The 12,228-nt window shown below is 35.7% G+C and overlaps 1 protein-coding gene across 4 annotated transcripts in view; it reads left to right on the top strand.

Annotated features, from left to right (window-relative positions):
• TMEM209 (transmembrane protein 209) overlaps positions 1 to 11,805 on the top strand; it is a 30,302-nt gene extending 18,497 nt beyond the window's left edge. For 3 of the 4 annotated variants that reach the window (XM_027574623.2, XM_027574622.2, XM_027574620.2), the window contains 6 exons: positions 1,911 to 2,036; positions 4,770 to 4,867; positions 5,881 to 5,995; positions 6,089 to 6,186; positions 7,637 to 7,710; positions 11,456 to 11,805. In XM_027574623.2, coding sequence (XP_027430424.1) covers positions 1,911 to 2,036; positions 4,770 to 4,867; positions 5,881 to 5,995; positions 6,089 to 6,186; positions 7,637 to 7,710; positions 11,456 to 11,510 — 566 coding nt within the window. In that variant the 3' untranslated portion in view covers positions 11,511 to 11,805. The remainder of the gene's footprint in view (positions 1 to 1,910; positions 2,037 to 4,769; positions 4,868 to 5,880; positions 5,996 to 6,088; positions 6,187 to 7,636; positions 7,711 to 11,455) is intronic. The other variant, XM_027574621.1, reaches the window with a different exon arrangement.
• The last annotated feature ends 423 nt before the right edge of the window (positions 11,806 to 12,228 follow it).

Below are 12,228 nucleotides of genomic sequence, written 5' to 3'. Positions count from 1 at the left end.
CTGCTATGAACAGTTGTACACAAGTGTTTGTGTGGACATATGTTTTAATTTTCTCTAGGAGTACAGTGGCTGAGCCATATGGTAACTCCATGTTTAACTCTTTGAGGAACAGCAGACTCTTCTAAAGCAGCTGTACCATTTTACATTCCCACAAACAATGTATGAGGGTTTCAGTTTCTCACATCTTCACCAAAACTTATCTGTCCTTTTTATTATAGTTGTCCTAATGGGTGTGAAATAGTTTCTCTTTGTGGTTTTGATTTGCATTTTCCTGATGGCTACTGATGTTGAGCATCTTTTCATGTGCTTATTGGCCGTTCATATATCTTCTTAGGAGAAATATCTTTTCAGATCCTTTACCATTTTTAAATTGGATCATTTGTCTTTTTTATCATTGAGGTGTTCTTTATATATTCTAGATACAAGTTCCTTATCAAATATTAATTCCAAGTTGTACAAAGCATAAAGAATGTGTAATAATGCTAATTTAAAATCACCTATTTTCAACTCTCTTACCTGCAAAAAAATAAAACTGTTAAGGTTCCATACAATTTGCTTAAAATACCATAACTTATTTAGTGTTAAGTAATTAGATTTCCAAAATAAGTAAGGAATATCAGTGTGATGTGCTTTTTTAAAAAGAATGACATTGCTTTGTGACTACAAATGCAGTATATACTGTGTTCATTGTAGAGAGGCTGGAAAGTAGAGACAGAAGTACACAAAGGAAAATATTACCCAAAATTCTGCTTCCAGAGATAAATCACTATCAATTTTAAGTCACAACCAGTTATTATTTTTGGTTATGATACTAACTATGTATATGTAAATATGTGTGTATATGTGTGTGTGTGTGTATATATATAGTGTATATACTAATATATATATAGTTATATACCTATATATAATATTGGTATATACAGTATATATTTTAATACGTACATAATATATATGTTAGTATATATATCTCTCTCTCTCAATTGTATGTTATACCATAATTTAAGAACATTAAAATTTAAAAGTATGTATTTAGGAGTTGAGGAAATATGGTACATATGTGTACATCTAATTAAATTGGGGTCATACTGTTTTGTTGCCTACTTATACCCCCCAGTTTTTCTCTTTTGTTAAATATTCTCCAGTACTGTTTTTGTGGCTAGATTGTGTTTCTTTTTTGTATGTGTAATACATTGTATTTAACTGATCCTTATTATCTAAAATGTAGGGGTTTTGCCCTTTACTGTTATTAGTAATGCTGTGAGTAAATATCCTTTTATCTAAATCTTTGTGTACATTTGTAATTATTTCTTAGGGATAATTTCTTAGAAGTGGAGTTAGTTCAGTAGAAATAAATACATTAAGACTTTTGACGTACATAACCCTTTGAAAAGCTTATACCAGTTTATCCTCTAGCAACCATGTCACATAGAAGAATGCCTTTTTCCCAACATTGAGTATTACTGGTAAGGTTAGACATTCTGAAAATTTCTGTTGGTTTATTAATTTCTTTGTACAGTTGTCTTTCATGATAAGAGAAATTACTGTCATAAAAAGTTTCTGCTTATCAGTAGCATAACAGGCAACTTTTTCTCAACCTGATTTTGAAAGGTCTCATGTATCTTTTTATGCATACCCCACAAAAGTATTTTGTGTATTAGCTGTTTATAGATTTGTCAGCCTGGATTTGGCTGCTGCTTTTGGAGTGTGTGTTCATGTGGTATCTGTGTTTATAAATCTGGCCACTGTGCCAGAAATGATAAAAAGAAATTATAAGTAAAGTAGATAATGCAAATTGTTAAACTATTATTGCTTTCATTTATTCCTTCAACATCTGTTGAGGAAAGAGCATTTTAAGTTCTTTTAGAACCCACACGAAGAATAATCTGTCCTGTGTGTTTTATTTTTAACAGAGGCTAGTATTACTAGCTTGAAACAAGCTGCTCTGGTCAAAGCTCCTCTCATTCCAACTCTGAATACAATTGTGCAGTATCTAGACCTTACACCAAATCAGGAATACTTGTTTGAAAGGATCAAAGGTAACTAGTCATTTGAAGAGGAAAAAATTTCACTACCTTGAGATTTTATAAATAAAAGTAACAAGGAGGGGTGCCTGGGTGGCTCAGTGGTGACGCTTGGTTTCGGTTCAGGTCAAGATCTCGTGGTCAATGAGATCAAGTTCCTCATTGGGCTCTGCACTGAGTTTGGAGCCTGCTTAGATTCTCTCTCTCCCTCTTCCATTGCCCCTTCCCTCCAACTCACACACACACTCTCTCTCTCTCTCTCTCTCTCAAAAAAAAAGTAACAAGGGAAAAAAATTTAAGTATTACTATCTTATATTTTATAAATATATATTTAATTATGGCTTAGTTAAGTTTTGAACAACTTTTGGTTTTTATATTTCATATGCTTAAGAATTGTCAAGATGGACACCTGGGTGGCTCAGTTGGTTAAGCATCTGCCTTTGGCTCAGGTCATAATCCTCAGTATGCTGGGATCGAGTCCCAATGTGAGGCTCCCTGCTCTGTGGGGAGGCTGCTTCTCCCTCTGCCCCTGCCTTCCGTGTTTGTGCTGTCTCTCTCTCTCAAATAAATAAAGGAATTGTCAAAATGATGTAGTTAGCCTTGAAAATATTAATTTTATTCTGTATAGGGAAACTTAAATATGAGCTGCATGGGCTCAAGTAAATATTTCACTCATTTTCTACTCTTCATAACTACGAAGAATGGATACCACTGTGACATTCTTCATAGTTTCAACATGCTGATCCTTCTTTCTCTCAATTCTTGTAATTCATATTTAATATGTTGCTTCTTTGTATTTCTGTTATGTCCAGATTATTGGAGGGAAATGTGATCTTCTGAGGAGACTGGCATGAGAATCAGGAGATTTAACCTCCCTGATATTCCACACTCTCTCTTTATGCTTCCCTGCTTTTATTTGGATAAACTGTAAAATGTTCTCATCACTAAAACAAGTTTTAGAAATAGTATTTCACTCTTCAGATTTCTCATAAATTTTAATTTGAAAGCGTTATGGTGCCCCCTCTCTCCCCTAGGTTTGGATTGGGGTTCAGGAATAATCATTTATTGTGACTTTTAAGAAACTTTTTATTATAAGGAGAATTTATATATTCATAAAACTAGACACAACAGAATGCTGAAGCCTCTTGTACATAGCCCCTGGTCCCTGCAGCCTTCAGTCCCTGGGCATCCCAAACCCTATCCATATCCCCATCTATCTCCTCCCTTTCTGTGTTATAGATAGCTCTGTATGTGTCTCAAAGATAAGGCCTTTTAAAACCATAACTTCAGTACAATTATCACACCTAATATTTTTTAACAGTTTCTTTATATCATGAGATACATACCTTATGTATGAATTTCCAACCACCTCATAAAATGTGTAATTACCCCTTTGGTATTATTTGAATTGGGATTCAACTATAATCACATGGTATGACTGGTTGATAAAGCTTTTAAGTTCCTGGGCACCTGGGTGGCTCAATTGGTTAAGCGTCTGCCTTCTGCTCAGGTCATGATTCCCACAGTCCTGGGATCAAGTCCCACATCGGGCTCCCTGCTCAGCGGGGAGCCTGCTTGTCCCTCTCCCTCTGCCTGCCACTCCCCCTGCTTGTACTCTCTCTCTCTCTCTCAAATAAATAAAGAAAAATAAAGATTTTATTCATTTATTTGAGAGAGAGAGAGAGCACATGAGATGGGGGAGGGTCAGAGGGAGAAGCAGACTCCCTGCTGAGCAGGGAGCCCGATGCGGGACTCGATCCCAGGACTCCAGGATCATGACCTGAGCCGAAGGCAGTCGTCCAACCAACTGAGCCACCCAGGCGCCCATAAATAAAATCTTATAAGTTCCTTTTAAGCTATAGGTTTCCTGTCCATCCTTTTTTTTTCTTCTGCAACTTATTTGTTGAAAAAAATTTCAACATTGTTGAAACAAAATGATTGTTTGTCCTATAGAGTTGCCCATGGTATGGATTTTACTGAATACATCCCCATGGGGTGTAATTTTACATGATTCTCTGTCCTCCGTATTTCCTGTAAATTCAGGTTGCAATTTTTGGCACGATTGCCTGATAGCAGGATATTTCTGTATCCAAAAAATATGTGTACACGTGTATGCAAAATACATATAAAGTATTATTATATCAAATATACAAAAAAGCTTAAAAAGTACAGCGAACACTATATAGGCCTTCTAGATTAATGGAAACCCAACATTTCGCTGTCATTGATTCTCTCTACATATATGCACATGCACTTTTATTTTTTTGCTCTACCATTTGAAATTCATTACGGACATCATTACTTTTCAGCATGTGATTTCCTAAAAATAACATTCTCCTATATAACCCCAGTACAACTTAACAGACCTTTAAAATTAGCGATATTTCTATAATATCATCTAATACACAGTTCATATTCAAATTTTCCAATTGTCCAAAGAATGTTACATACCCTTTTTTTCTAACCAGAATAGAGTGTAGGTTCACACATTACCGTATGTTGTTTGCTCTTTCTTTGGTCACTTTCTCTGGAACAGTTCTGCTCTACCTTTTTTCCCCACATGACACTGACTTTTTTAAGAATCCCCAATGGTAATATGTAAATTAATCTTTTATATCTTGTATTTCTTTATGTTTGGGTGTTTTCATCAGGTTTTTAAGATGATATGCTTCCCTTATTGTAGCCCTTTGGCTTTTTTTCTTTTTCTTTTTTTTTTTGGCTTTTTAAATTTCATCTGTGTTTCCCCAGAACTTTCTCAGGGAGGCTGTATGAGTTCATTTCGATGGAATAGAGGTGGAGACTTCAAAGGACGCAAGTGGGATACAGACCTGCCCACTGATTCTGCTGTAAGTGCCTACTTTTTTTTTTTTTTGGTTTAACATTTTTCCATGTTATTATATTTATGTACTTTTATTTTTCCATTATAAAAATAAGTATTAAAAAGAATTTAGAAGCTAAGGTAGAAATAAAAATTTAAAATTTTACCAGCATCTATCTTAACCACTGTTAATATTTTGGTGTATTTTCTTTTTTTCCCTTTACTTAGATTGCACTATTTTTTAATGTTTTTATCATAGTTGTAATCATCCCACGTGTAAAATTTTGTATTCTTTTTTCACTTTTGCCGTGTTTAAGTATTTTTTCATTACTACATACTCAACTGTTTTCTTATATTGGAGCTAAAAGTTTGAGAATTATTTAGTTTCTGTTTTAAATAAGATTGCAAGTAATATCGTGATCCATATTTTTTTCTTATTTGGGATTATGGCTTTAAGAATGATTCCTAGAGGAGCCTCGGTGGCTCAGTTGGTTAAGTCTCTGACTCCTGATTTTGGCTCAGGTGTGATCTCCTCAGGGTTGTGAGATCAGCCGTAAGATTCTGGGAGTGGGGCCTGCTTAAAATTCTCTCTCCCTTTCCCTCTGTTCCCCACCCACACACACTAATGCTCTCTTAAAAAAAAAAATTCCTAGAATTAAGATTGATGAAAGCGAAGAGTATAATGTTTTTGAGCATTTAAGAGTTTTTCAAGATCATGTTCTTTATTTTAATAATGACCGTTATATGTAAAAATGAAGTTTCAAATGCTGATACTCAAATTGAGAATGTATGTGTATTTTTATCTTGTTTTTTTGTTGTTAACTATATGGGTATGAATGATCCACTTAACAGAAAACTGGGAATGTCTTGCTTTTCTCTTTTCGTTTTATAGATTTCATCTTATAAATATAACCACTTGAAAGCTTTTTTGCTAGTTCTCTCTTTAGGGAAGGATTTAAAAATTGGAGTCATTATAAACAAAGGCTTAAAGCCATGATGGATTTTCATGCTGATTTTGAAAAATTGTTTCCTCATCTTCAGATCATCATGCATGTATTTTGCACCTACCTCGATTCCAGATTACCTCCACATCCTAAGTACCCTGACGGAAAAACATTTACTTCTCAGCACTTTGTTCAGACACCAAATAAACCAGGTATAAACTTCCTAAAAGAATGCGTTGAGATTTTCACATGAGACACATAGAGAGGTTGGCTTGTTTTGTTAATGTAGCATATTTTCTTTACAGATGTGACAAATGAGAATGTTTTTTGCATTTATCAGAGTGCTATCAACCCTCCCCATTATGAGCTAATCTACCAGCGTCATGTCTACAATCTTCCAAAGGTACTTCTAAATGTAGAAATTGCTATTACAGAGTGTCACGGATGACTTGCTTTGATAATATTTTTTAGAGTCTCTTGTTTAGGGAATAGGTAAACTTTTTAAATTAGGGAAAATACATTTCTTGAATATCCCCTTTTTTTAACTATAAAAGTAATATATGCTTAATTAGGGAAAGTATAAAGAAAAAGAAGAAAGATCATTCATTATTCCATTACTTAAAGGCAGCTATTGTTAACATTTTTGGTGTATTGCCTTTGGTAAATTTCGTTTTGGTCTTTCTCTGTGCTATTTTATGGGTTGAAATCATATTTATGTAATATTATTTCCTTTTAAAAAATTAACTTCTTAATTTAATTACCTTAAAAAACCATAATTTTCCATCCGTTAAGAAGCTTCCATAGAGGGTGCCTGGGTGGCTCAGTCCATTAGGCATCTGCCTTTGGCTCAGGTCCCGGGGTCCTGGGATTGAGTCCCACATTGGGTTCCTTGCTCTGCGGGGAGCCTGCTTCTCCCTCTCCTCCCCACTTGTGCTCTGTCTCACTGTCTCTGTCTCTCTCTCAAATAAATAAAATCTAAAAAAAAAAAAAAAATTTTTTAAGAAGCTTTCATAGAAACACTTTTTTTTTTTTTTTAAGATTTTATTTATTTGACACAGAGAGAGAGATAGCGAGAGACGGAACGCAAGCAGGGGGAGTGGGAGAGGGAGAAGCAGGCTTCCCGCGGAGCAGGGAGCCCGATGTGGGACTCGATCCCTGAGGCGAAGGCAGACGCTTAACGACTGAGCCACCCAGGCGCCCCATAGAAACACTTTTTAATGGCTGTAAAAAAGTTTATCATAAGATTATAACATAGTTTATTCAATCATTCCCCTATCGTTGGACACTTTGGATGTTCTAATTCATTATCGTAAACACTGCTAAGTATTCATCTTTATGGATATAGCTATCTGCATTTTGGATAATTTTGTTAGCTTAAAGTCCAAAAGTGGAATTCTAGGTTACAGAATATTTTCAAGGCTTTTAAAATACATTATAAAACTACTTTCTACAAAAGATTATTGTACCAGTTTACATTTCTATTCAGGTATTTTACTCTTGACTGCAAACATCACTTCTGCTGATGATCTTTACACTTGCTATTGTTACCAGCTTCTTTACTAAGAAATTTTACATTGACTATAATCATAAATTGTGTTCTCCATCAAATTCCTATTATTCCTATTACTAATTAATATTAATTTCCTTTTTTCAAGTTTAACATTTCAACTTTGTAAGTGTTAATATTTTGGACCATTGAAGTTTCTGTCCAAATCCATGCAAATGAAAGTCTGAATTACACGGAATTCTGAGTTAGTAGAATGTAAACTGGTAGGATCTGCGTTTATCTTTTTGTTTGGTTCACATAATTTTTTGTTTGGCTTGGTTTAAATCTTGCTGTCTTTTTGTTCCAGGGCCGAAATAATATGTTTCATACATTGTTAATGTTCCTCTACATCATAAAGACTAAAGAGTCAGGAATGCTTGGGTAAGTATTGATGCTTTAAAAACACAAGTACTTTATTTACTGTTTCTCTTCCTTTGTTAAGATTCTGCAGAAGACAGCATCATATACTGAAAGGATTGTGGACTGAACAAGAGATTGGGCTTCTGGTGTAAGCCCAGCCCTGTCACTAACCAGTTCTGCTCCTTTGGGCAAGTCCCTTCATTCCTCACCAACCTCCATTTCATTGGACCACATCATTGGCTTTACAGTCGTGTCCCTCAGAGGAGCAACTCTGAGATCTATTATCAGGCTCTTGCCACTTTAAAATTTAAAAACAAAACAAAAGCCATCCCGTATCAGACACAAAGCCTTCTGCAAAATGTTTTATATTTCCAGAAAGACTGAGTCAGCACCCATTCCATATTATTGTTAACTGGGATGGGAAAATGGTCAGTTGAAATTGTTTACTTTGTTATTCTAAATATGTAGTAATGACGCTCACATGCTATTAACAATAAATTCAGAATTGTATGGTCCTTTTGGTGATTCAAAATTTTAGTGTTATCAAATAATGTTTTGAAGGAACGGGACTGCAGGTAAAGCTGGGGAAATCTGATAATACAAGGTCTGAGAGTCGTAAAAACCTGAGGTTAAGAAAATGTGAAGGGAGGGGCGCCTGGGTGGCTCAGTCGTTAAGCGTCTGCCTTCGGCTCCGGTCATGATCCCAGTGTCCTGGGATTGAGCCCTGCATTGGGCCCCCTGCTTGGCAGGAAGCCTGCTTCTCCCTCTCCCACTCCCCCTGCTTGTGTTCCCTCTCTCGTTGTATCTCTCTCTGTCAAATAAATAAATAAAATCTTTAAAAAAAAAAAGAAAGAAAGAAAGAAAATGTGAAGGGAAAGACGTGGAGTGGAAAACATCTAGGGTCCACTCCAGTTTTGATATGCATGCCTCTTTTCACTTTTGTTTAGGCGTCCTGTTTTATACATGTTCTAGAACTGCATTGTCTAATAGAGCAGCCACCAGCCACATGTGGCATTGAGCATTTGAAACATGACATCTGAATTGAGATGTGTTGTAAGCGTAAAATATATAGACTAGAATTTGAAGACCAAGAAAAAAGTAAAAGATCTCTTTAATAACTTTGTACATTGACTACATGTTGAATTAATACATTGGATATATTGGGTTAAATGAAATATATTACTAAAATTAATTTCACCTGCTTCTTTTTACTTTTTATAAAATTTTTAAGGTGTCTGTTAGAAAATTTAAAATTATGGGGGCGCCAGGCTGGCTCAGTCATTAGCATGCGACTCTCTCTCTCTTTTTTTTATAGATTTCATTTATTTACTTGTCAGAGAGCACAAGCAGGGGGAAGCGGCAGGCAGAGGGAGAAGCAGGCTCCCCGCTGAGCAGGGAGCCCGATTCAGGACTCAGTCCCAGGACCCTGGGATCATGACCTGAGCCGAAGGCAGGCACTTAACCAACTGAGCCACCCAGGCATCCCAAGTATCTGACTCTTGATCTCAGGGTCGTTAGTTCACGCCCCACGTTGGGCGTAGAGCTTACTTAACGTAAAATAAAAGTACTTATTAGGGAGGGCGCCTGGGTGGCTCAGTCGGTTAAGCATCGGACTCTTGATTTCTGCTCAGTTCATGATCTCATGGATGTGGTATCAAGCCCCATGTTGCATCAGGCTCCATGCTCCGCAGGGAGTCTGCTTGAAGATTCCCTCTGCCCCTCCCCCTGCTCGCTCTCTTTCTCCCTCTCTCAAATAAATCAATAAATCTTAAAAAAAAAAAGTACTAAGTGGGATTAATAACTTACTCAGAAGCCAAAAACTGATAAAATTTTTGAAGTGCTTATCTTCTCTTAATAAGCAACTTACATGTGGGAAAGAAACATTTTAGACTAAAACTAATACATGTTTTATTTATTTGAGATTTTTTCCTTAACCAAGGGAAAAGAAGCTTTGAAATTAACTTTTTAAAGATGATTGATTAATCTTTTTAATACATTCTAAAACAATCAAATGGTTAAAAACTATCCTCTAACTTAAAGGAAATAAGCAAGTAGCTCAAGTATAGTCCATTTGGAATCACACCCATAAAGCAGCAGATTGATCCAAATACATTACCAATTCGATGCCAGATATTTGTGTAGTTACTGGAATGAGATGAATGTTTTACTTCCAAAAGGGAAAAAAAACTAGACAGAATTGACTGCACAGTAATTTAAGGGTTCTGTTCAGCAAATAAACCATAAATAAAGCTTAAAGCTAAATGACAAACTGAGACAAAATATTATGGTTGGAACACATATAGCAAATCCAAGCTAATATCCATCATATATAAAGAGCATATATAAATTCATTAGAGGGGTGCCTGGGTGGCTCAGATGGTTGAGTGTCTGCCTTCAGCTCAGGTCGTGATCTCTGGGTCCTGGGATTGAGCCCCACATCAGGCTCCCTGCTCAATGGGGAGCCTGCTTCCCCCATCCCTCTGCTGCTCCCCCTGCTTGTGCTCTCTCTCCCTATCTCTCTGTCTCAAATGAATACATAAAATATTTTTTAAAATAATAAATTAAAAAATAAATTCATTAGACAAGAAAAACAAAATGGTCATTAGACTGAAAGACTTACACAGAAAAATGTTGTGTAAATGGCTAATAAACATGAAAAGATGCTTAGCCTTATATACGAACAAGCCAAAATTAAAACATTTGTCAAATTGAGATTTATCATTTATAGGGTTTTTTTTTTAAGATTTTATCTTTTTAAGCAATCTCTGCACCCAACATGGGGCTCAAACTCAAAACCCCAAGGTCCAAGAGTCACACGCTCCACCAGCTGAGCCAGCCAGGTGCCCCTATCATTTGTAGTTTTGGTGAAGAAGTTCCTTGAAGAAATGGGAAAAACCAGTTAATATAGAAATTACCTTTTTTGAAGGGCATTTTTGTAATATATATATTTTTTTAATTTTTTTACCAAAATTAACAACTACTCATAATTTTAAAAGTTCTGTAGTGCTGTAAGTTCATGACAGAAATGAGCAGTTCCCTGTGTTCCCAGGCTTGCTAAAGGCAACCACTTGAAACTGATTTAGTCTTTTCTTCTAATACTACTCTCATGGTTCCACATAATAGAGGCATTTAGATCTCTCTTGATTCTTCAGTTTGAGACATTGGAGGTTGATTTCTTACTTTGTTAGATGAGTGATTTAGCTTATTTATAGCCCTCTCTTCCCTTTGTACTTTGAATATGGTGTAGTACTCTGTGGTGTAGAAGTAGATTTTTCTTTTTGTTATATATACAGTAGCGTTTAGTTTAGGCTATATCAATAATCCCCATATACAAATTCACTAAAGCATCAGTAATAATTGGTAAATCCTTAATTCAAGTTGAATAGGTAAATAGGTAACATTCTCTAAGAGGCCTGGCATCCCTATATCCTCTATTTTAAAATTTTAATTGATACTTTTACTTGCTAAAATTATTTGGTTAACTCTATCTGGTGTAATAGTTATTGAGATCTACCGAAAAATTAATTTTCCACACCCCATAAATCCATTTTCTAAATTTGGGTTTTAAGCACAGTTAAGAAAGCAGTTACTATTACTAGGGTTCACCTGATAAATCATATGTAACATAACTCATTACAGAATAGCATTAAATGTCATTGATGAAATAATGTATTCCTTGTCAAGACTCTTGTTTTCATTATTTGAAAAAAGACCTTAAGTGCTTGGCAGTCAATTCCACTAAAACCTTTTTTTTTTCTTTTTATAGGAGAGTTAATCTTGGTCTGTCCGGTGTGAATATTTTGTGGATTTTTGGCGAGTAGTGGGTCATTTAATTCCAAACATTTGGACTTTCTTTGATTGAACCGGAAGTTGAATCTAAGCATCTCTGAGTCACTGCCTCTTTTGAAATAAGATACATATGTGTGTTACAGACTCTTTAGATTTAATGAAAAATTAGCTATTATGAAACTTACTTGTAAAAGTATATCCTGGGCGCCTGAGTGGCTCAGTTGGTTAAGCGACTGCCTTTGGCTCAGGTCATGATCCTGGAGTCCCGGGATCAAGTCCTGCGTCGGGCTCCCTGCTCGGCAGGGAGTCTGCTTCTCCCTCTGACCCTCTTCCCTCTCGTGCTCTCTCTCATTCTCTCTCTCTCAAATAAATAAATAAAATCTTTAAAAAAAAAAAAAGTATGTCCTAACAAGAAGGCAGCTGGAGCTGGCAAGGTCACCAAGTCTGCCCAGAAAGCTCAGAAGGCTAAATGAGTATTATCCCCAATACCTGCCACCCCAGTCTTAATCAGTGGTGGAAGAACGGTCTCAGAACTGTTTGTGTCAATTGGCCATTTAAGGTTAATAGTAAAAGACTGGTTAATGATAACAATGCATCATAAAACCTTCAGAAGGAAAGGAGAATGTTTTGTGGACCATGTTTTTGTGTGTGTGTGTGTGGCAGTTTTAAGTTAATTAGTTTTTAACATCAGTACTTTTTAATGGAAACAACTTGACCAAAAATCTGTCACAGAATTTTGAGACCCATTAA

This window comes from Zalophus californianus, chromosome 12, assembly GCF_009762305.2.
Source record: "Zalophus californianus isolate mZalCal1 chromosome 12, mZalCal1.pri.v2, whole genome shotgun sequence".
Lineage (NCBI taxonomy): Eukaryota > Metazoa > Chordata > Mammalia > Carnivora > Otariidae > Zalophus > Zalophus californianus.
The sequence above is the reverse complement of the archived record's forward strand: the minus strand, read 5'-3'. Positions and strand labels throughout refer to the sequence as shown.